Below are 26,000 nucleotides of genomic sequence, written 5' to 3'. Positions count from 1 at the left end.
TCTTAAAGGGTTAAATGGAAAACCCTCATAAATCAAAACGTAAGTAAAACAAAAAAGGGCAAAGTGTATTTTTAGTAACTTTTTCCATCAGTTCAAAAGCCCCATTCCTCTGACACGCTGCTCGGCCTCATCTGTCTGTCTGCTCTGGGCTGGCATTCCAACACAGAGGAGACAGAATGCTAAACATCCAGCTTCCACATACTTCATAATCAGGAGAAATATAAATCTTCATGCTAAAGTGTTGGTATTAAGATATTCTTAAAGTACAAAAGTAAAAGTACTCCTTGTGCAGAATGTCCCATTTCACAAGTTCAAAATGTATAAAAAATCGTTTGAAAATAGCCGATCTACAATGCGTCGCATTGCGGCGCATTGTGAGCTTGTAGATCTGCTATTTTCAGATGGTCGAAATATATTTAGGGCTGAATGGTTATTGTGTTTTGTAACAATAATCAAACTCTACAAAGTAATATGTAACTCAAGTTTTCAAATAATTGTAGTGGAGTAAAAAGTATAACATTTCTCTCTGAGATGTAGTGGAGTAGAAGTAAAAGTACAGACAAGTGGAAATACTCCAATAAAGTAAAAGTACCTCAAAATTGTACTTAAGTCCAGCACTTGAGTAAATGCACTTAGTTACTTTCCACCACTGTGAAATAGTCCAATCCCACAAACCGGTCTCTCTCACTAACAGATTTTATTGATTGGCCAAACCTGTTTATATGAACATGTATGAACATGTTCAGATAAACAGTACTATGGCAGCCCAACTACTCAATAGCAGATCTACAAGTTCACAATGCGTCGCGATGAGACGGATTGTGAGCTTGTAGATCTGATATTTTCAAAAGATTTTTATGCATTTGAAATGGGACCTTCTGCATAATGAGTTTTATTTTTGGTACATTTTGATGCCAATACTTTTACTCAAGTACATTTTGAATTCCGGACTTTCAGCATTTTTCTTTAAAAAATGTGAGTACTTTTTCCACCACTGAAAACAAGTAATGCAAGTAAATGTAGTTAGTTACTACTGTGCACTATTGCCTACGACCACAACACAGTCCCTGGGCATTATAGCTGACCTCATGCATGGAGGTGCGAGGGCCAGCTGGGTCGTGTAAAACAGGATTATTTGAGTTTATTGACAGAGAGAACTTAAACAAAGTCCATACAGTGCTTTGGCAAAACTCGAGCTATGAGTGGAATGCTGAGAATTTTAATTAGATCCAGATTATTTCCCCTTAAACAATACTCTTTACCGGTGACTGCAATCTCTCTGTGGGCCCCATTTCTTTATTATCTTTAATGTGGCATTTCTAGAAGAACCCATAAAGGAGAGAAAATAACAACCTCCTTGGTTTCAGCAACACTTCAGCACTGTGTGTGTGTGTGTGTGTGTGTGTGTGTGTGTGTGTGTGTGTGTGTGTGTGTGTGTGTGTACGCTCCCTATGGTCGTTATTAAACGCATTAAAAATCATTCTCCGTGGCAGAAACAAGGTGCTCTTTGCTCCAGTGCTGATTTTGACAGCAATTGTTTTATTTCGTTTTAGTCATATTTTAGTCATCTGAAATAGTTAGTTTTAGTCGACTAAATATCATAAGATTATAGTCGACTAAATCTACAGTTTATTTAGTCGATTAAATGTATTTTGGTGGTGCCTTGATGGCGTCGTAATGCCTGAATTTTACACTTGGTTGCATGCTGAAAATAGCCGATGTACAAGCTCACAACGCGTCGCAGCGCGACGCGTTGTGAGCTTGTAGATCTGCTATTTTCAGAGCGCAACACCCGAGCGCAACCAAACATAAAATGACTTGTCTTTTAGTTCTACTGGATCTCTTCTCCACTCGTCCCTCACTAACATTTTAGTCTAGTTTTGATTTGCTTTTATTTAGTTTTCATCAGTGAAAAACAGGTAGTCGACAAACATTTTTCGTCGTAGTTTTAGTCGACGAAATCAACACTGCTCAAACGTGTGTTTTTAAAACACACAATAAATAGCGCTGTAGGAGCAAAGATGAGGGTCTCTACCTCCACTGAGTAAAGATGTACTAACTGAACCACTTAAGCCCTGTTTCAAAAAACAGCAAACATAGCCGACCTACAGGCTGAGCTCACATATTTTTGCTAAGATCTTTTGCCTATAACGAGAGGCCCAAAATAGGGATGCCAGGCAGAAAGTGATTAAATGTAATGTATCATTTCAAAAAGATATAAGTAAAACATCACCTGTAGCTCTATAGACAGTACTATTGAAGTAAAGGGACAATATGGACCACAAGTGTAAATAGGCAGCTACTGTAAACACAGACAAATTGACCCAGAAGGGTCCATTCTTATACTTTCAGAGTCACATTAACACCCTGCGTAGATGAATGTTAAAGCCGTTAATCTAAACACACTACAACAGGGGTCTTCAACGTTTTCAGCCCAAGGACCCCCTCTCTGAGAGAGTGATGAAGCAGGGACCCCCACCATATATTGCATAAAACTGTAAAAGCTAAAAGCTTTTTTCATAGATGTTGTATTCATGTTACTGTGTATTTTTCAGACATTTAACCACTTAAACTGTCGCTACTAAGTAAACTTTCACTCTGCACTCAGTCTGCTTTCCCCCCCCCCTCTCTTTGCCGAAAATAGCCGATCTACAAGCTCACAACGCCTCGCAGCGCGAGGCGTTGTGAGCTTGTAGATCTGCTATTTCCGGCTTAAGTTGTCCTTAGAATTGGGATGCTAGGGTTGAAGTGGTTAATGTAAAAAAAACTAAGTTCATATCACACAATGATTTGGTGGACCCCCTGTAGTACCTCTGAGGACCCCCTAGGGGTCCCGGACCCCCTGTTGAAGACCCCTGCACTACAATGTTTCAGGTTCATCTCCACTTTTTTTTATTATTAATCCGTTCGATCGGGGAATGCGTCTACAAATGTATTCTAAATCGTAACAGGTTTCTGAAAAACCTATGTTGCTATAATATCAAGTGGTGCTCAAACATGTATATGTATTTGGCCGCGGACCCCCATCTCAAAATATTTAGTTCCAGGAACCCCCCAGAAGCAAAGATTTGAGTTACAAATGTTCGCTTAAAAAAAAAAAATATATATATTCAAAGATTTGCACAAATGTTTTTTTATTTTTCAAAAAAAATAGCCCAAAGTATAAAATTATGGTTATACAGCTAAAGTCGAAAAGATGACACAGATGCGTCCCCGGATTTAATGGGTTAACACATTCACCGCCAATAGGGAGAATTCTCCCTTTTTTATTATTTTTTTTATTTTGTTTTTTAATTTCTAAAATGTTTCTCTAATTTTTTTGTATTACATTTTTTTCGTTATTCACAACAAATTAGGATATATATATATATAAAAAAAAAGTCCATTCACTTCAATGTTAAAAAAATAAACGGACAAATAATTCACATTTTTTCTATAAAAAATCCTTAAAAATGCTGGCAGTGGGTGAGTACATTATGAATAAACTCTGGCGGTCAATATTAATGGCATTTAACCATTTCATAGCCGACTGGGACCAAATCTAATAATCAATCATCATTGTATTACTTTGATGTCTTCATCAAAGTAATAGTTTAAAAAAAAAACTCTATAGACCCAAAAGAGAATTTTAATGTCTCCCTGACTGAGACCCAAACTAGTCAAAATAGCAGATCTACAAGCTCACAACGCCATTGTTGCACGTTCATGTCAAAGCGGTTAAGTGTGTCTGTTGAGCTGTGAGCTTGTACATCTGCTATTTCTGAATAGCACAAAGTATAAAACATGGTTAAAGTGGTTCAAATGAGTGTGACGCTATACTAATTATTATGCTGGAGTACTGGGGGACCCCCTGGAACCACCCCAAGGACCCCCTGGAGGTCCCCGGAACCACACTTTGAGAACAACTAGCTGTATGAAACAAGCAGACAGGAGACATACTGTGTGTTCAAGGCCACAGCGGGCCGGTCGGTTAGAGAGGGGAGTTCAATACTTTCATGTTGATCTACAGTGCGTTTGCGCCAATAACTCACACGGATAACTTAACCCAATAAGACCGGGAATAGCAGATCTGCTATTTTTTTTGTAAATGGTGAAAATGTGTGCAAATCTTTGAATACATATATTTTTTTAAGCGAACATTTTTAACTCCAATCTTTGCTTCTGGGGGGGGTCCCTGGAACAGAATATTTTGAGATGGGGGTCCGCAGCCAAATACATGTAATTTTGCGGGTCCTTGACATGGAAAAGTTTGAGCACCACTGATATTATAGCAACTTACGTTTTTTCAGAAAACTTGATAGGATTTAGAAGACATTTGTAGAATCTCCCAGAAGCAAAGATTTGAGTTACAAATGTTCGCTTTAAAAAATATATATATATTCAAAGATTTGCACACATTTTCACGCTTTTTTCAAAAAAAATAGCAGATCTACAAGCTCGTAGCGCGGCACTCGGTGCCGCGCTACGAGCTTGTAGATCTGCTATTTTCCAATAGCCAAAGAAATCTAAAAAAAATGACACAGATGCCTTCCCGGTCTGAATGGGTTAATAAATCAAAAGGTGTGTGATTTGTGGAACGCTGCGAGAGGCACTGATCACTAATCCTGGATAAATGCTCTCCCATCATCATGCCATTCCACCGGGCTGAGGCTGTCAGGGGGTAATGGAGTACGTTACGGAAATATGGAGCCAAGCTCCAACATTCCAACCGTACTGCTCCTGGTACTGCAAGTTACCCTGCTAGACCCAGACGGAACCTTCAAACACACACAGATAGAACCTTCTGATACAAATAGAACCTTCAAACCCCAAACAGAACCTTCAAATACTAGAGGTGCAGTGGCGTGCACAGACATTTTGAGGGGCAGGTGCTCAAGTAAATTATACTTTTTTTGTTTACTTGGTCTGCTCTTTTTTCCCTCTACACCTACTGTATACCTCTTTGCCAAAAATAGCCGATCTACAAGCTCACAACGCCTCGCAGCGCGAGGCGTTGTGAGCTTGTAGATCTTCTATTTTTGGCTAAAGTTCTCCTCAGAAAAGGGATGCTAGGTTTCGAGTGGTTATGGTAAAAAGAAAAATCATATCACATAAAGATTTGGCGGACCCCCTGTAGTAACTCTGAGGACCCCCTGTTGAAGGTGGGTCTGTGCACGTCCCTGTAGAGGTGTGCATTGGCACTGCCCTCACGATTCAATTCGATTACGATTCACCGGGTAACGATTCGATTTGATTAAGATTAACCTTGTAATAATTTGATTTGATTCTACGATGCATCACACTTTTTGCCAACTTTTTCATCAGTCAATATAGTCAGATATACTGAACAACATATACATCTGTCTGCTGTTAGCAAAATGATAAAAAATACATATATATATATATTTCAAAATCAATTTTTCACATTTGTGAATCGATTCATAATTGTCCATGTCCGCATCACGATTAATCTATGAACCGATTATTTTTGACACCACTATCAAATAGAACCTTCAAACCCAAATAGAACCTTCAAACCTGGGAAAGGGGAACTATGTGCATATTGTCAAAAGGAAGCATACGGACTGTCAAGTTTTTTTCATGGCAATGTTTTGTAACAGTCTTGTTTATTGTCATGTTTTTATGTTATGTGTGGACCCCAGGGATCTAGAGTTCTCAACAGGACCGACGCTGGGCCCGGCCCGAACAAGTACCATGCTTTTAGGCCTGAAAATCCAGAGAAAAAAAGTAAATAAGTGTCATTATGTGCTTAATGTCCTCAAAGTCACGCATCCAACTAGCTTTGAACTGAGAGGATTGGACCTTCAGTTCCAGAGATAATGGCCAAAACATCTTGAAAACGGCCACTTTCGCCGATTTACGATTGAGTTTTGCCCATTGTCGCCCAGTTTTTCTTTAACAACACCGGCTAGGAAGGTCGGACGGCGACAAACTAGATACCTGAGTAAAGTTCACTTTGAGCTGCATCCAACACATCCACTGCCTTACCGTCTGCCTTACCGTTAGGCCGCTAGGGGCAGTTGATTTTTTTTTCCGGAACCCGAGGCTCGGCCCGGCACGACTAATTAGCATAGATTTTGGGCCCGGCCCGTAAGCGTCGGGTCGGGTTCGGACAGAATTTCAGAACTCTAATCCTATCATCCTAATAAACTCAATAAACTCAAATAGAACCTTCAGACCCAAATAGAACCTTCAAAGTTCAGAAAAAAAGGCCAGGATGACACAATGGAGTATAAATTAGGCATAATTAACACTCCAGTTTGTTATGTTCCTACACAGTAAACCATAAGCCACACAATGACTCATGCACTGAAGAGCCCATTCCACAAACAATAGCATTCAGCTTAGAACTTCACTAATTTGCTGTCTATGTTAACTAAACAGCCTCGGGTCTTTTGTTAAAACTATGAAGCCCACAAATGTGTGGTCTTTAAGCAGTGGTGGAAGAAGTACTGACATTTTCAATACCACACCACAATGTGGAAATACTCTGTTACAAGTAAAAGGCCTACGTTCAAAATGTTACTTGAGTAAAAGGACAAAAGTATTGGCATCAAAATATACTTAAAGTACCAAAAGTAAAAGTACTACAATATTTGAAAATAGCAGATCTACAAGCTCACAACGTGTCGCATCACAACACGTTGTGAGCTTGTAGATCTGCTATTTTCAAATGGCCCAAGTATAAAATAGGGCTGAAATGGTTTAAGTATGTTTTATCTAACTATATAAATGCCGAGCAACTTCCGCACCCTCGGTGGTGACACCCCACAGCTCTGTTATCGACTAAACAACGCACCGCCAGACCACATGTCGCCTACTGACTCGCCACGCCGGCCGCGCTGAATTTACGCCTCGCGTAGGGGACATCTCACTGCTCACTACACCGTTTCCACCGCGCAACATAATTAATTCTACTCACCAAATGTCGGACAAAACGGAAGGGGAGCCCGCTTCGTACCGTTTACCGTGCGCACGACCTCATCACCACAACAGTAGCCAGCCGCTGCGGGTTTTTTTTCCTTTTTTTCAAAACTTTTTTTTTGGTCACCATTTTCTCCAGGCACCATTTCTGGTGTAACGTCGGGTGTTTCTTTTCACCAGCCAATCACCTTTCACGTTGCCACGTCCGTTGCCACGTCGCGCTGACGTACGCTAAACAAGCGCTGCCGTGCGCACAATGCAAACGAGCCCAAAGGCGCGCAAAAATAAGCCGACCATTGCTTACACACAAAGTCAGACCTGGCAACGCAGCCTACGCCAATCATGTGTGAGAGATCTACAAGCTATGGGCCAGAGACGCCACCGTATCTTAGCAACAACTACAGCGCTCACTCTCATTGGTCGTCTCACGCTAACAGCAGTCTCCAGACAATGGCATCGCAGACAGCTTGCAGTTACTGCTGTAGCCATCACAGGCAGTTGCAGCACGACGGACAGGGCGCTGTGATAGCTGCCATGTCGCTAACGCTAACCTGGTTGTCATGCCTGCAGCGGCTGTGCAATCACTTTGTCAACAATGCACGTTCGTGTGGTGAATGTCTATATTGCTGCTCAATTCGTCCATTGTAGATGGTGTATGTTTGTGTGTAACTACAGCAACTACAGTAACTAACGTAATGGCAGGACCGCCCCGTGCAAGGCATGTTAGGCTGCATTATGGTCATGTAGTAATTTCAGATAATTTCGCTCCGATTACAGCAGTGTTTATCAACCCTTTCACGCCGCCCCCCCCCACCCCCCCCCCCCCCCCAAATACACGTACTTGATCTGGGACCCCCCCATTCTGTTTGACTCCGTTCCACAAGTAAATATTGTGAAAATAGCCGATCTACAAGCTCGAAACGCCTCACGTTGAGAGGCTTTGTAAGCTTGGAGATCAGCTATTTCCTACATGATTGCCTCTTTCTTACATTCTTTGCCAATGTGGCCCATGTTTTCATAGCATAGTTTATTGACTACTTCTGTTGCAGAAATGGCCATTTCCTTTACTTTCGGTTTTTTATTGTCTCCGCCAGGCCGAAAGGCATGGCGCAAGACTATGTTTCACCCCCTGTCCGTCCGTCTGTGATAGCTAATCTCTCACATCGTTGACTTGATCGCAGGAAAATAACACCCCGATGTGGAGAGTCAGTGAGAGCTGGATAAACGACGTAAAATGTGTCAAAAGGAGTCTGTACGGCTGTCGATAAATGAACACATGACGTCGGTGGGAGAGGACATATTGTGTCTTTTGGACAAACTGCAGCGTGGTGCTGATGTTTGTTGTGTGAAGCAGCTTAATGTCAGAGTGTTTGGGTTGGAGCGCCTCAGTGCGGCTGCAGAGTTCATGTGCAACCTCTTCCAGAGAGACACAGAGACACTAGAAACTCTGCTGGGGAAAAAAAACACTGCTGGGCATTGACTTTCCTATGGACATTGATCTACACACTGCAGGTATATCTGCTACACACACAACATCAAACTACACACTGCAGGTATGATGCAGCGTTTGCATTACAGCCAGCATGCCAGCGTAGTTCCCATATGGTTTCAAGGTGGGCTAAACCATATGGACCCCATGTCAGCAATGTCAGCGGCATCCACTTCAGTCCCAACTGCGATGCCCATGCAGGCTATAAGTAGCTTCTACCTGCCCCTTAGGTGGGCCCCAACTAGCCATGTTTATGTGGGACCAAGGCGGGTCCTAACTGGGTTTGCCCATGCAGGCTTTAACTGGGTTCTACCTGGGCCCTAGCTGTACCCTAACCAACCACAGTGCAGTGCCCATCGCTCCAATTGTTGTGACGTCAGGGCTCTCAATACTGCACATTGGTGGAGGAGGAGGGTCCGCAGGGCGACCGCACACATCGCTGAACCAATGGTAGCCCACGGATGTTTCCTCTGTGGATTTACAATCTGCCCCTCTATGCCACATATCATCCGCACTACAGGGTCTTCACTGACCGAGCCACGGCCCCACTGACCCTCATGACGCTACGCCACTTAAACGTGCGGCAGCATGCGCTGGCTTGCCAGGTTTGCTCTGTCTGTCTGTGTGTTTCTATGTGCAGGGCGTTGCTGAAAATGAGCACTCGTGCTCAGCTACTACCCTGGGTAAATAAAAAAAAAAAAAAAAAAAAAAAAAAAAACAACAAGCAACCACCTTCATGAAAAAAAAAAAAACACCGAAATGGTCCGCAATGTTCCAGGGGTGTCCCCGCGCGTCCCAACACTCCACAGGGGGTCAGTGGACCATCAGGGGGTCCGCGGACCCCCTGTGGACCCCCTGAAACATAACAAATATTATTTCTTCAAATTTTTTCCTTTTTCAAAAAAACTTTTCCCCAGTTTCACTCCGGCGATTTGGGTCCCCCAATATACACACGGCCACGCTGGGCCCCGTGCGCGGCTGGGGTTGAGGGGGGCGTAGCCCCCCGAAACTCTAGTAATATAATAATTTACATCTGCAAAGTAACTAGTAACTACAGTTTTCAATTAATTGTAGTGGAGTAGAAGTAACATTTTTGCCTCTGAGATGTAGTGGAGTTGAAGTACTGTAAATTGTAATTACTCCAGTAAAGTAAAAAATACCTCAAAATTATACTTAAGTACAGTACTTGAGAAAATGTACAGTACTTAGTTACTTTACACCACTGCAAAATAAACGTGTGGTCTTTAAACTAATGCGACAAGAATCCACACCAGCCAAAAACATCATTAAAAGATAATTTAAAATATTCAAAAGTCTCCTAGCTTCAAGTACAAAATATATAATGAGACCCAGGCAAAACAGTCGATTAACATCTTACCAAACCGATGCAAATGAGTCCGAGAACTGGTTCCTGGATGGCGGGAGCGACAATGACAAACTGACAATAATATAACAAGGCTGAATAAACTGCAGTGCAGTATATGGGGGGATAATGGCTTACTGAGCACAATTCAGCAAAACCAGGGCCTTTTTTTACCCCCGTTCAATCTCACAGCTTAACGAAGACTTAAAAAAACGGCAAGAATTCTACCTATTTGGATCACATGCTCGTTGCAAAATCTGCAGTATGAGGTTGAGAGAGGGTTCATACCTCCACGGGGCTCAGTGCTAAAGTGGCGTTTTAACCCATTCAGACCGGGAACGACATCTGGGCTATTCAAAAATAGCAGATATACAAGCTCGTAGCGCGGCACCGAGTGCCGCGCTACGAGCTTTGTAGTTCTGCTATTTTTTGGGGAAAATCTTGAAAATGTTTGCAAATCTTTCAACATATATATTTATATATATATTCGTTTTAAATCGAACGTTTTTAACTCCAATCTGTGCTTCTGGGGGAGGAGGGGGGGGGGGTCCCTGGAGCAACATATTTTGATATGGGGGGGTCAACGGCCAAATACACATCATTTTGGGGGGTCCTTGACATGGAAAAGTTGGAGCACGGCACTGATATAGCAACATAAAAGTTTTGTCTTAAAATATCTTTGAATATATATTCAAAGATTTGCAAAAAATGTTCACGAGTTTTAAAAAAAAAAATGCAGATCTACAAGCTCATAGCGCGGCACTCGGTGCCACGCTATGAGCTTGTATATCTGCAATTTTTTTTGAATAGCCCAAAGGAAATCTGAGAAATGACACACAGATGCGTTCCCGGCGCTAACGGGTTAACCTTCCCCCCCCCACGTGCGACTGCGGTTGGACTTTGAATGTGTTTGGGTCAACACAGATACGAACACAGTGAGAAACGCAGAGAGGAGAGAGAGAGAGGGGAGAGAGAGAGACAAAACAGGGCAGCTGGCGGCGTTTTTTTTTGCCCCCGCCAAAATAACGAGCAAGGTCTTTTGAAGTCAATCATTAAACCGTCAACGGAGGACTGTGTGAAGTTACAGTGTGGCTTTTATAGTAGTCGCTCTAACGGCGTTATTAGCCACGTTATGAGCCTTATATATACTTCCGTTGTACGACAAATAGGATGTATATATGTACTGTGTGGTGGGAACATTTAGGTGGGAGAGGGGGGCACCATTAAAGCGGTGCTATGTAACTTTCTTTTTATGAGTACAATTTAATTTTGTCCAATCTGCATGGTATATGTTAAAGGGATAGTTCACCCAAAAAAAAAATGGACCGGTAGTCAGCGGTTCCGGTAGGAGACACAAAGGAGACTCTTTGTGTCTCCTACCGGAACCGCCGCCGGTCATCAAATTATTGGCTTAATAGGAATGTGACGAAAACTAAAAAATATCCATGAATTCAAGTCTCCATGGGGTGACTAATCGATGGAAAAAAGTGACATTTTGGGGGTGAATAATCCCTTACAATATAACAATATAACGTATACAATTGGGGTGGTTGTATTTTGTCTGAAAATGTGCCCAAATATATTGTTCAGGTGGTCAAAGAGGCATTCTTACCTCACTGCAACCAGCTGGTGGCCCATGTCTCTCACACACGCACGCACGCACGCGCACACACACACACACACACACACACACACACACACACACACACACACACACACACACACACACACACACACACACACACACACACACACACACACACACACACACACACACACACACACACACACACACACACACACACACACACACACACAGAGTACACCTACAGTAGAGCATGGTGGGAAGTGATATTGTACAAACCTCCACAAACAAACCTAATGATTGTAGGAAGGAACTGGACTGAATGTTTTATGTGTGACTTTTTCACCTCTCACAATGTGCCACACGGACACAAAACACAAAACAGCCAAACGCATGAAGCCACTTCCGTACATGGCGATGGAACACGGTAACATAAACCGATAAGTCACAGCAGTCTGGCAGAGCAGGTTTATAAAAGGGAACGTGGTGGATATTTTTGTTATTTAGCTAAGGATAACGGGGTGGTTAAGATATGGTGAAATGTGACATTTGGGTAGTTTTTCATGGGGAATTATAGGTCAAGCTGTTATATGGATTATACTGTCCACCTCAGACAAGACAGATTACCCAGAATTTGATTAATCAAACAAACTGCCTTCCTGCTGGACAACATTTATGCCTCTATAGAGGGATACCGGGACGGTGAATTATTAGAGGCCAACTAGAAGTTACATCCAACCAGTGGTGTAAAGTAACTAAGTACATTTACTCAAGTACTGTACTTAAGGACAATTTTCAGTACTTTTACTTCTACTCCACTACATCTCAGAGGCAAATATTGCACTTTTACTCAACTACAATTATTTGAAAACTTTAGTTACAAGTTACTTTGATTATTACAAAACATACCTTAACTACTTCAGCCCTATATACATTTCGGCCATTTGAAAATAGCCGATCTACAAGCTCACAATGCGTCGAAATGTTTGTAGATTTGCCATTTTCAAAAGATATTTATACATTTGAAAACTTGAAATGGGACATTCTGCATAATGAGTACTTTTACTTTTGTTACTTTAAGTATTTTTTTATGCCAATACTTTTGTAGTTTTACTCAAGTACATTTTGAATTCCGGACTTTAACTAGTAATAGAGTATTTCTACATTGCAGTATTGATACTTTTACGTAAGTAAATCATTTGAGTACTTTTTCCACCACTGCATCCAACATGAGTTCACTGCAGATTTATGATGGAATTCTTTGTTAGTGTAACTCTGAAAGTGTACAAATGTAAACCCACAAAGGTCCATTTGGTTACATTTGTACACTTTTAGAGTTACAAGTGGATAAAATGAAGACTGAGGATTTTACTGTGTAGCAAACAAAGGCTTATGCTAGTGGTATTAACATGTTTTTGTAGAACAAGGTAATCTGTTCACAAATCAACAGTCTTTTCACAATTCATGAACAACAAGCAATTAACATAATTAAAAAAGGAAACATATCAGCTTCATAACTCACAGTGGGGATAGTAACGGGTGTAATTTAATGAAAAACAAATTCAAAACTCTTTTAGGGTTATGCTAAGCTTTTAGGGTTATTTACTGCATACATGGAAAACCTTTTGGTAAACATGTGCGGTAAATCTGGCGAGGCAAACCCATCACAAACAAAGTCTTTGGCCTTGTTTTTCTGTAAAGTTGTTAGTAAACATTGGTTAGTTTCGGGTTTGTGTTTTTTTTTTGGGCTCGTTTCCAAAAGTGTATTATTTGCTTATTTGGGTTTGTTTCCCAATGTTGTTTGAATCATTGGTTCTCAAACATTTTAATGTCGAGGACCCCATCTGAAAATATTTTGTACCAGGGACCCCCATACAAGATGTGTGAATTTAAAATGTTTCAAAAACATTTGACAATTTATTTTCAAGATTTCTTTAAAAAAATAGCAGATCTACAACTACAGGCTCACAACCCGTTGCGATGCCACCATTGTGAGCTTGTAGATTGGTGACGACACAGTAGGTGATGACACAGCTGTATGACAGTACTAGAGCAGTGGTTTTCAACCTTTTTCGCGTCAAGGACCCCCAAAATTGACACATATTAGCCCACACAGACCCCCATTTGAAAAGATATGCCAGGGACTCAACCATTTTGATTTCTTGGGGGTCCCAATCCACACTGTATCATCATTACCAGTGTTCATTTAACTCTGAGAGTGTACAAATGGAACCAAATGGACCCGTTAGGGTCCATTTGGTTCCATTTGTACACTCTCAGAGTTACAGACACATAAGGGTCAATCATAAGGGTCAATTTGGTTCCTAATTATTAATTAGGAACCAAATTGACCCCCTGGAACCCCCTCAAGGACCACTGGTGGTCCCCGGACCACTGGTTGAGAACCACTGTACAAGAAAGTACTTGCAGAGTGGAGATCTTACAGTATGAATGGAGTTGCGATCACTCTGCCAGGAGATCCATACTACAGCCAATGAGAGCACATTACAGACACCGTGGCTAGGGGAGGGTCGCTGGACCTGACCGCAACAATCAGACTCCCGCTTTTTTTTCAAAAGAATTACATGTATTTGGCCGTGGACCCCCATCTCAAAATATGTTGTTTCAGGGACCCCCAGAAGTTGTAACAGAGTAAAAGATGTTTACGCTTTAAAAAGTATATATATTCAAAGATTTGAACACATTTTCACTTTTTTTTTTTTTTTAGCAGATCAACAAGCTCATAGCGCGGCACTCGGTGCCACGCTATGAGCTTGTAGATCTGCTATTTTTGAATAGCCCAAAGAAACCCCCCCCCCCCCCCCCTTGAGTCCTGTGTCCCGGATCATTGTACCTTAGTGATGAGCAGAGGTTCGCGGTGCTCTCGGCCTCCTCTCAGGGTGAAGCCCCAGGGTGCTCCCCCAGAGAGCAGCACGTCCACCAGCCTCCAGGGGGCGCTCTCCTCCTCCCTGCCTCCTCCCTGGGAGGAGCTCTCCATCACATGATGCTGCCAGAACCCTTCTGTCTCCTCTGGGCAGCGCCGCTCATTCCTGCAGCCTCCGGCGTCCATGGTGGCACTGCTGCTGGAATGAATAAACCATTAGCACCGCGTTCAACCTGCTCTCCCTATTGGGCATGACTTTATAGATGAACATTGTGAAAAAACATTAACCCATTGAGACCTGAAGCCGATTCTACATGTCTCCTAAATCCCAACAGTATTCTGAGAAACGTATGTTTCTATATCAGTGGTGCTCAATCTTTTTCATGCCAAGGACCCCCAAAATTATATGTATTTGGCCGCGGACCCCCATCAAAATATGTTATTCCAGGGACCCCCCAGAAGCAAAGATTTGAGTTAAAAATGTTCGCTTTAAAAATATATATATTCAAAGATTTGCACACATTTTCACGAATTTTCAAAAATAGCAGATCTACAAGCTCGTGTGCCGCGCTATGAGCTTGTATATCTGCTATTTTTGAATAGCCCAAAGTGTAAAATAATACTTTTTAGCTCAAATCTAAAAATGACACAGTTCCAGGTCTCAATGGGTTAAAACATTGTGAAAATAGACGATGTACATTACAAGGTAAATGGTAAATGGTGCATTTATACAGCGCTTTTATCCAAAGCGCTTTACATTGATTGTGCCATTCACCCATTCACACACACATTCATACACCGATGGCGGAGGAAACCATGCAAGGCACCAACCTGCTCATCGGGAGCAATTAGGGGTTCAGCGTCTTGCTCAAGGACACTCCGACACTAACTCTGGGGGAGCGCCCCAGCCCGGGATCGAACTGGGAACCTTGCGGTTTCCAGTTCACTCTACCCGGCCACTCTACCCCTGAGTCACTGCCACCACAAGGTCACGACCATAGACAGTAAAAACTATGGACAACGTTACGCCGATAGATTCTACACACCCTAAATGAAGCCTATTTTTCAATTATTGATCCTGTATGCACTCGGAAATGAATGCTATTGGTTGGGACCAGAGTGGGGGTGGGGAATGAATGCTATTGGTTGTGTAGCTTGTCAATCAAATCATCACAAGGTACGAAGGTAGCCACGCTACCTTGTGGACATAATGGTTTGCACCGGACAGAGAGGATATGTTTCTAACATGCGTGTCTTTTGCTGTGGGAGGAAACCCCACATGAACGACGAGAGAACATGCAAACTCCACACAGAAATAAGAAGTTGGGTTCAAACCCAGGAACCTTCTTTGCTGTGAAGCAACAGTGCAAACCATTGAGCCACCGTGCCCCCAAATACCTGGAAAACTGTGACAAGCGTGATGGATTAGGAAAAGCTCATGAAAGTACAGAAAAGAGGCTCCAGATGATTTCAATTTATGTGAAAAAAAAGCATGGCTTGCTGAGTAGACAACCTTACCAGCCAACTGGTGGTTATTTCCCCACAAAGATAGGAAAAAACATTTGATTTGATCAATGATTTGTGATGTGTTTTGTGACAGAGCACAGTTGTTCTAAAGTTTAAAAAAACTATGTTTATCGTTGAGTTGAGGCAAAACAACATGGATGACACATTTCATTGCAATCGTCTTGTTAGTTTTTCTGTTCTTAAACAAGCCCCGAAATCTAGGTTAACCCAGGTTAACCCACTGGCAACTAAATCAATGTCAAGGACACACATAGCTTTGTTGACAAACTTCAGTATTATATGCATATCTTTAAACAGATGTACAGTGTGAGGCGAAACACAACAAATGCGCCAACGGCTGACCTCCTCCAAGGCCTGAATATCTCCAAAGTTTTAAGGTTTGGCCTAATGGTGGCGCTACTAGACTAGAGGACAGTCAATAGGTTTCTTGGGACGATGAATGTGTACTGCAATTTTCACAGCAATCCATCAGTTACTTTTATTTGGTCCCTTATTTAGCCACTGTAGCATGGGCCTTAGCACACCAAAAACATGACCTACAAGCTCACAACGGGTCACAGCTTGGTGCGTTGCGAGCGTGTAGATCAGATATTTTCGGAGCGCAACACCAGCGCACAACTAAGTAGAAATCACAATGTAACAGTGGTGATGTCTGTCCAATGCCCATCCAATCCTTTGGTCCCAAACAGCTATATCTAAAAAAAACTACATGTTGGATTGCCAGCCATGGGATTCTCTGAGCACCTTCATTATCCTAGAAGGATGCACCCTAATGATGGCTCCTCTAGCGCCACCCATAGGCCAAAATGTCCAATAGTCCATATTCACACGGTGGCCATTTTGGAATTTAACATTGCGTTGCTGTGGCAACTGGGGTGGCAACTGGGGTGGCATTTCATTGACTTAATGGCAATATGGCCGCCGTGTGAATATGGTCTATTGCACACAGTGTATCCAAGAAAAATAATGGGCAGATTGCCATGAAACTTTCCTGTCCAACAGTTTGTTTTTAGTTTTTATGTATAACTGAGACTTTATTGATGAATCAACAGAACCAAACAAAAGTAGTCTGAGAAGGTGTTTCCAAAAAACATTGTATGTTTCAAATGATTGCCACCCACCCACTATTATCCTATGTACAGTAAGATCAAAATGTTCAATTCTGCAGTTAATTTAGTTATTGTCAGCAGTATACTGCGGTCTGACATCACTTCCTGTTTTCCTAGGAAATAAGAGAACATGAACGTAAAATCCCCTTTTTCCCACCACTAGCCTATTAAAACCAGGAAGACATCTGTGTAACCACTTTAACCATTATTTTATACTTTGGCTATTTAAAAATAGCAGATCTACAAGCTCATAGCACGGCACCCGATGCCACGCTATGAGCTTGTAATTCTGCTATTTCTGAAAAATCATGAACATTTGTGCAAATCTTATATTTTTAAAGTGACATCTTTTTACTCAAATCTTTGCTTCTGGGGGTCCCTCCCTGGAACCAAATATTTCCAGATGGGGGTTCGCGGCCAAGTACATATCATTTTGTGGATCCTTGACATGAAAAAGTTTGAGAACCACTGATATAGCAACATCATTTTTTTTTCCAAAACACTCTTGTAGAATCCCCCAGATGTAAAGATTTGAGTTAAAATGTTCGCTTTAAAAATATATATATATTAAAATATTTGCACAAAATTTCATGATTTAAAAACAAAATAGCAGATCTACAAGCTCATAGCGCGGCTTGTCATCTAAAAATGACACAGATGCTTTCCCGGTCTTAATGGGCTAGACTAGAGGAAGAGCCAGGGAAAGAAATGAATGAAAAGCTACACAACTCAGGTTCTGAAAACATCCCTGCATTGATAAATATACCAATAAACACAGGAACAGCAATTAACTGTTCAACATATTTTACACAGTTTTTTTTTATTGAATTAAATAAACTATGTAAAATATGTGGAACACTGAATTTGTCAGACAGAGGACACAATTCATGTAAACACGTGTCTATTACTCACCACACACTTTGATAGAAGATACTGATCAAAAGGGGAAAGGAACCCATTGAAATTAGGCTAATTAACTACAGAGGTAATCAGCTGACAGCCCGCTGATTGAATCAACATTCCTAATCAGTCACGCAGCAATGACAAATTCTCACAAGATGTGTCTATTTAAATATGATGACCCCCTCCCATAATGATGTCTGCTACATCAATGCTGATGGCAAAGCTCTGACTCCACCACCCCAGCCTCCACCTTTCCAGTTCAGAGTCCTTGCATGGCTCAAATTCGCTCTTCTATACCATTAGTTCTCAAAGTGGGGTCCGGGGACCCCCAGGGGTACTTGAGTGGGTTCCAGGGGGTCCCCAGCTAAATGATAGATTAGGCACCAAATGGACCCTTATGGGTCTGTAACTCTGAGAGTGTACAAATGGAACCAAATGGACCCGTTAGGGTCCATTTGGTTCCATTTGTACACTCTCAGAGTTAAATTGACATAGATTTTACAATATAAATTGTGGTCCAAGTGATAGAAAGGCCATTAAATGAGGGTCTGTAGCCCTAATGCATGTCAAACTGGGGGTCCTTGAAATTAAAATGGTTGAGAATCACTGCTAGAGACGTAAAAAAATATTTTCAAACAGGGGTCCGCGGGCTAATAAGTGTCAATTTGGGGGTCCTTGACATGAAAAAGTTTGGGAACCACTGTTCATACCCATGGGGGGGGGTTTCTGCATTCGTGCTCCCTGTTTTAGCTTAGCATGCTGCTTGGCTATTCCAGAGAGCATCTTAACCCCATTTATTCCCGGGAACACATCTGTGTCATTTTAGATTTGAGCCATAACCATTATTTTATACTTCGGCTATTTAAAAAATAGCAGATCTACAAGCTACGAGCTTGTAGATCTGCTATTTTTGAAAAATCGTGAAATGTTGTGCAAATCTTTGAATATATATTTATTCAAGCGAACATTTCTAACTCAAATTTTTGCTTCTGGGGGGTGCCTGGAACAAAATATTTTGAGATGGGGGTCCGTGGCCAAATACATATCATTTTGGGGGTCCTTGACATGAAAAATGTTTGAGAACCACTGATATAGCAACATGAGCAAAAAAAAAGAAAAATAAATGTTTTAGACAACATTTGTAGAATCGGCCAAATTGCTACCGAGCGCCACGCAATGAGCTTGTATATCTGCTATTTTTGAATAGCCAAAGAAATCTATAAACGACACAGATGTGTTCCCGATCTTGATGGATTAGCCACTTTCAACATGGTGTCACCATATTTTGGGCATGTCATTACGTAGGCATACATTTAAAAAAAAAACAAAATGTTTTGTGAGCTTGTAGATCGGTTATTTTAGCATTTTTTTGGAAAGTATAAAATTGGGCTTCATTTGTTAAGAACAGAGGCACCAGTGCCAGTTTCCAATGTCTAGGTTCCAATTAGGCTGAGGCGATACTAAACGGTGAACGTTTGAACTTCATAGCATCTACTATCTAGCATCTGCATGTTTTGCATCGTCCCCCGGAAGCAGAGAAATCAAATCCCAGTCAAATATGGTGGTGGGTCATTCATATCTTGGGGTGATTTTGCTGCCTGTACCACAGGGGGTCTTACCTGGCTCAAAGCAGTGTTGATTTTGTCGACTAAAACTACTGTAGGATGAAAACTACGACTAGTTTTTTTCACTGACAAATATATATATATATTGACAATTTTGTCAACAAATAAAAACTAGACTAAAATGTTAGTGAGGGACTAGTGGAGTAGTGTCAGTAGAACTAAAAGACAAGTCATCTTATGTTTGGTTGCGCTCGGGTGTTGCGCCGAGCGGTGGTTAGTGGTTAGCGGTGGCCTAGTGGTTAGAGGGGCGGCCTTGATACCGGAAGGTCCCTAGTTCGATTCCCCAATTCATCACATCAATCATGAATCACCGCTGAATAGCCCTTGAGCAAGGCTTCCATGCAGGGTCCGGCTGGAAACAAGCTTCGTGCTTAGTCCGACACCCTGGGTAAACAACAAACTTTGCTTTGCTTTGCTTTGCACTCTGAAAATAGCAGATCTACAAGTGAGCTTGTAGATCGGCTATTTTCAGCATGCAACCAAGTGTAAAATCAGCCATTACGACGCCATCAAGGCACCGCCAAAATACATTTTAGTCGACTAAATCAACTGTAGATTTAGTCGACTAAAATCGAATATGATATAATATTTAGTCAACTAAAACTAGAGTAAAACTAAAACATTTCAGATGACTAAAATATGACAAAAACTAAACAGAATTTTATTTAAAAAAACTATTGACTAAACCTAATCAAAATTTGCTGTCAAAATCAACACTGCTATGATGATAAACTGAGTCTTGGCTGCAGGTGGACCTTTCACCAACACAATGACCTCAAACACAGGTCAACACCACAACACCACAGAAATGCTTCCCTGAACATGAAAGTAGCCTAAAGCACTGGTTATCGGGTCTGAGGACCACAAGGGGTCCAAAATGGACCCTTGGGGGTCTGTGACTCAAGGAGCGTACAAATGGAACCAAATGGACCCTTGGGAGTCTGAACCAAATGGCCGAAATGTACAGTACATAGGGCTCAAAATATAGTTCATCTACAAAGTAACTAGTAACTAAAATTTTCACATACTTGTTGTGGAGTCAAAGTAGAGGTAAAAGTACTGCAAATTGGAAATACTCCAGTAAAGTAAAAAATACCTAGAAATTGTACTTAAGTACAGTACTTGAGTAAATGTACTTAGTTACTTTACACCACTGCTGGCCACAACAAAGTCCAGACCAAGACCCAGTAGAAAACATGTGTTCTGAAGTGAAAAGGAGACATTCATTCATAAACACAAAGCTACAGATATCACAGATCTTCAAAGGTGCTCGATGATGACACAATAGCGCAAGATTGCTTGATCAGTAAAATCTGACCTGATCAAACATTAAAGGAAGACCGCATGGCTGTTCTGGTAATGTTTGATCAAGTTCTCCTTGCATGAGGACAGCAGAACAAAGTGCCAAGACCACACAGGGGGTCCATATTAAACTAATAGATTCACAATTTTACTTTGCTGTGGTCCGTTCCACTGACTTATCAATAAAAGGTCACAAATAGAATATAAATAAAAGAATACAAGTAGTATTAGCCAAGCAGATTTCACTATTATACTTTACTCAGTCTTTTTGTGTCAATAATTTGAAGGGACTGTATGTACCATTATGACACACACACACACACACACACACACACACACACACACACACACACACACACACACACACACACACACACACACACACACACACACACACACACACACACACACACAATATTACAGTATAGTAACAAATAGTTACAAAAGTAACAGGCAGGTGAAGATTAAGCCAAATCTAAATACTTTTGTAATTACAAACTGGAATCATTGTGGTGTGAAAGAAACTCTAGACATTTTGACAAGCCATTTAAAAACATTATGAAAACATCTCTCTCTAAGTACTACTGTATACACTACAGTAGTTTGTACCAAACCACTACAACTCTATACATTTCACAGATATGTTTAAACAACATTAGTCACATAGTCAACATTACCTACAGCGTGTGAAAGTCAACAACAGACTCTCCTTAAGCAAGAAGAGAGCAGTGAATTAAGGCTGGAAGCTGTGATGTGATCAAAGAGACATTGTTATGTAGTGTGATGTGATCACTGGGGACACATAGGATAGGATTGGGTGACTCTAATGTGTGAATGCTCTCTATAATGCTACATGAACCACTACTACCAGCAGTGGTGGAAAGTAACTAAGTATGTATACTCAAGTACTATACTTAAGTACAATTTTGAGGTATTTTTTACTTTATTGGAGTATTTCCAATTTTCTATACTTTTACTTCTAGACCACAACTACATCAGAGGCAAATATTGTACTATTACTCCACAACAATTATTTGAAAACTTTAGTTACTAGTTACTTGCAGATATAAACTATGATATTATAAAACATAAATTAACTACTTTAGCCCTAATATATAGGCTATTTGAAAATAGCAGATCTACAAGCTCTCAAGTAACATTTTGAACACAGGCCTTTTACTTGTAACACAGTATTTCTACATTGTGGTATTGCTACTTTTACTTAAGTAATAGATACTTTTACTTAAGTAATAGATCTGAGTACTTCTTCCACCACTGTCTATAATGCTACATGAACCACTATTACCAGACAACTAAGCTGTTCTCCTCCATATCCAGTAGAAAACTACATTATATGATATCCAATGCTGCATATAAACACCTGTTGTAACCTGGTTGTAAGCCTGCAGATGATGACTGTATGTGTTAGGAATTAAAACACCATATTTGAGGAGAGGTTGAAGCAAAAACCTCCCCTACAGATCCACCATATCATAGACTCCTGTTTGTCTCTGTTAACACTGAGACTAACATTTACTTTAAAAGGAACAACCTCGGTATGGGTGTTTGGAGAAAAGTAAAGATCATTAATAATGAGGAAGGGGAAAAAACTCGATAATACATACATGAGATCCTACACAATAAAACCATCAGGGAGAATGTATCCATTTGTAAGTTTACAAATGTAACCAACTCCATTTGGTTACATTTGTTCCAACTCTCAGAGGTAAATGTATCATTCTATTATAGTTGAAGGTCCCAGTTGTATTGGTATCATCTATACTCACATAAACACACAAACATATAATAATATGAATGATCTTACCTGCTAGTGATCAGAGTCTCTTGGTGTGTGTAGTGTCTGTGTGTAGTCCTGATCGGTATAGAAGGTACACGACGGTCACACAATGACTCATCCTACATGTTATAAAGGTTAAATAAAGTCCCTTCAGAAGCTTCTGTCGTTGCCACTTCACTGTGTGTTGTTGTTGTTGTTGTTGTTGTTGTTGTTGTTTGCAGTGTGTGTGTGTGTGTGTGGATCTCTTCAGAGTGTGTGTGTGTGTGTGATCAGTGTGAAGCAGCAGTTAGCAGTGAGCTAACATTAACAGTAACATTCACCTACTAGACTATTGTGTATGTGTGTGTATGTGTGTGTCCATGGATCAACAGGTAACACACTCAACAGGGACTCAGTGCCATCTGCTGTTTGGAAACACACCCGGGATACTGCTGTTGCAACCATGTTGGTGACTTATGGAATACTGTGACTCACCCATTGGTGGAAAAAGTTAAAAATGTACTTATTATTTTCAATAATACAAAATAGCCTAGGGCTAAAGTGGTTCATGTATGTTCTATAATATAATAATTGATATCCCCTTGCTACCTGGGTAGTGGTATAAGTAAAAGTTAGAATTACTCCAGTAAAGTAAAAGAAAACATCTCAAAATGTTACTTAAGTACAGTAAATGTACTTAGTTACTTTACACCACTGGTTTACAGTCAAGTCATAGCCTAGAATAGATTATTTGTGGTGACAGTTGTTTCAATGATACATTTTGACTTTTTAAGTATTACAATCCAAAATGACCTTCTTATTTTTATATATTTATATGTTTCCTCGACGTCAGTGCGTCAGTATATATGAAATATAACCATTATTTATGATGGTTTACTAGAGATTAATTTCAACACGACATAAATCTTGTGATCGTTTTTTTTTTTAATCGAAAATACGATTCTCAGAGAAAGCATTATCTAGCGCTGAACGATACAGTCACAGTATTGTATAGGTAACCGATGTTCGTGCAACAGTGCTGTGGTCGTTAACCGTTCAGAATCAGACGGAATGGTTTAACTTCCACACTGAACTACAGAACTACACGCAAACAAACTATTTAATGCGTTTCAAACTTTCAATCAACTTTTATCACTTATTATTTGGTATCAACTAAACTTTACGGCATTTCTAAGCGAGGACACGCGTCTCCATGACAACTGCAATAATCTACGGGTGGGTGGATGGGTCAAACAGCGCCGCTTCGCGGAAGAACGTGCTTGGGTTGTAGACGTGACGTCAGCAGCGAGTCAGGTTGTTTATGTTTATTCTAGACGTTTGGAAACAACGCTGTTCTGTAAGTGGGGGGCGTGGCTCAGTATGGAGCCTGAACACAGTGTAAATAGTAGTGTTGTTGTTGCTGTTGTTATTAATGAAGATATAAACTATAAACACAGTGTAAATAGTGTTGGTGTTATTAATGAAGATATAGACTATAAACACAGTGTAAATAGTGTTGTTGGTGTTATTAATGAAGATATAAACTATAAACACAGTGTAAATAGTGTTGTTGGTGTTATTAATGAAGATATAAACTATAAACACAGTGTAAATACTAGTGTTGTTGGTGTTATTAATGAGGATATAAACTAAACACAGTATACATTCAGTGTGTTTATAGTTTATAAACTATAAACACACTGATGATGAAGAATGTTTCACCTCCTCATCTTCTACTAACATACTGAAATATTATTGTATTGCACACAATTCTATACATGGATTTTTCCAAAAGACCAGATCTGAACCCTTTTCAACAGCTCTGGTGTATGTCTATTAACACATTTTTTTTTAACCCTTCCAGAGTTAAAACTGCAACCCATAACAATTTAGTGAATAAAACTAATTTAACCAACCTACTGTTAGTACAATATATACCCAATGATATAACACAACTGTGGTGATGATTGTATTTGGTCTACTTCTACCTGCTCTTCTATTGAAACATTTAGATCCTGTGGTGGGGTAGGACACCTACTGGTCGACAAGAGGTGTTGCATGAATTTCAAAGGGAAATGTCTCATTCTCTTAGTTTCCAAGCCAGCTCTCCTTTATAAAACTACAGACATCGAATTGGGTACGAATCCAATCCCAGGTGGGACATGAAAATTATGCATTGCAGCTTTAAATCAACACCACAAGGTTTTCCTATCTAGTATAGGCAGAAACATATTATATTTTACAGAACTTTATTCTAGTTTGACATTTTGCACATGTTCCCAAAATCTCGTCGATCTACAAGTTCACAATGTCTCACCATGTGACGCATTGTGAGCTTTTAGATTGACTATTTTTTGGCCATCGATATAGGTGTTTTCCGTATGTCTACAGTGGTTTTGACTAGGCCTACAGTTATACTGTAAAAAATTATAACACATTATCCCAGTGGAACATTTGTAATAATAATAATACTCAGGGTCCTGAGTTCAAATGCTTGTTTTGTGCATATAACAGTGTGCAATTCTTCATGCAAGGTGAAAGGAACTTGAAGAGGAAACATAACTCTTTGGTTTTAATCAATGTAATACTTTTGGACTTCCCTTTTATACAATAGGTGACTAATAACATTGATTTCTGGCAATTCACTTTTGGTCAGACGCCACATTCTAAACCCAGGACTATAGTTCAAACCAAAGTTATTATAGTTGAGCATTTTCTTATTAGTCTTTGTTATTTTTCAATTTCAGTATTAGTTTTAATTTTGGGAAATATGTAGTTTAGTTTAATGAGTTTTTTTTTATTGTAATATGGGTTCTTTATCAAAACAAATGAGAAAAAGTATTGTGGAATGAAAACACACATAAAAATATATAATATATTCACAGTTTAAACTGGGACAGTACTGTACTAGGCTTGTGTATGAAATAAATTGACAAAGATGAAAACTACGGCCATTTTCTATATGATTTTAGTTTGTTTTTATTTATATTTCAGTTAACCCTATTCTGGGGATAGCTGAACTACAAGTTCGCCACATGAGGCATTGTGGTGAGCTTGTAGATCTGCAAACGTAGTAGGGGGGCCTCAGTCAACAAAGTTTGAAATTAGTTTTCACCTCTGGTTTTTGTTATTTCCTTAGTTTGAGTTTATAACTATAACCTTGGTTCGAACTAAAAACATAAATCCAGTTCAGATTGGAGTGGTATACTGTAGTGGTCATTTCAGAAGCATGCAGTTCAGTGAATACAGTGTACTACTGGTGTGTATTGGAATACAGAAGACTTAAGCCTTCAATCCGGGAACGCATCTGTCATTTTAGATTTCTTTGGCTATTCAAAAATTGCAGATATACAAGCTCATATCGCGGCACCGAGTGCCTCGCTATGTTTGAGCTTGTAGATCTGCAATTTTTTGAATAGCCAAAGAAATCTAAAAATGACACAAGATGCTTTCCCGGTCTAAATGGGTTCAATTGACCTCTCTGGTGCATTTTGATCCTTAACCCGCTGATG

At 40.4% G+C, this 26,000-nt stretch overlaps 1 protein-coding gene across 4 annotated transcripts in view; it reads right to left on the bottom strand.

The window, feature by feature from the left end:
- shroom2a (shroom family member 2a) overlaps positions 1 to 22,783 on the bottom strand; it is a 105,484-nt gene extending 82,701 nt beyond the window's left edge. For 3 of the 4 annotated variants that reach the window (XR_014601506.1, XM_084067269.1, XM_084067271.1), the window contains exons 1-2: positions 22,537 to 22,783; positions 14,216 to 14,441 (exon numbers count right to left, since the gene is read on the bottom strand). Coding sequence is in view for 3 of the 4 variants with exons in the window: in XM_084067269.1 (XP_083923395.1) it covers positions 14,216 to 14,431 (216 nt within the window). In the remaining variant the exon portion in view is untranslated. Of the gene's footprint in view, positions 1 to 14,215; positions 14,445 to 22,536 lie in introns of all 4 variants that reach the window. The other variant, XM_084067270.1, reaches the window with a different exon arrangement.
- Between the last annotated feature and the right edge of the window lie 3,217 nt (positions 22,784 to 26,000).

The sequence above is a fragment of the Gymnoscopelus microlampas genome (assembly GCF_963454915.1).
Source record: "Gymnoscopelus microlampas genome assembly, chromosome: 9".
In the NCBI taxonomy this organism is placed as follows: Eukaryota; Metazoa; Chordata; class Actinopteri; order Myctophiformes; family Myctophidae; genus Gymnoscopelus; species Gymnoscopelus microlampas.
The sequence above is the reverse complement of the archived record's forward strand: the minus strand, read 5'-3'. Positions and strand labels throughout refer to the sequence as shown.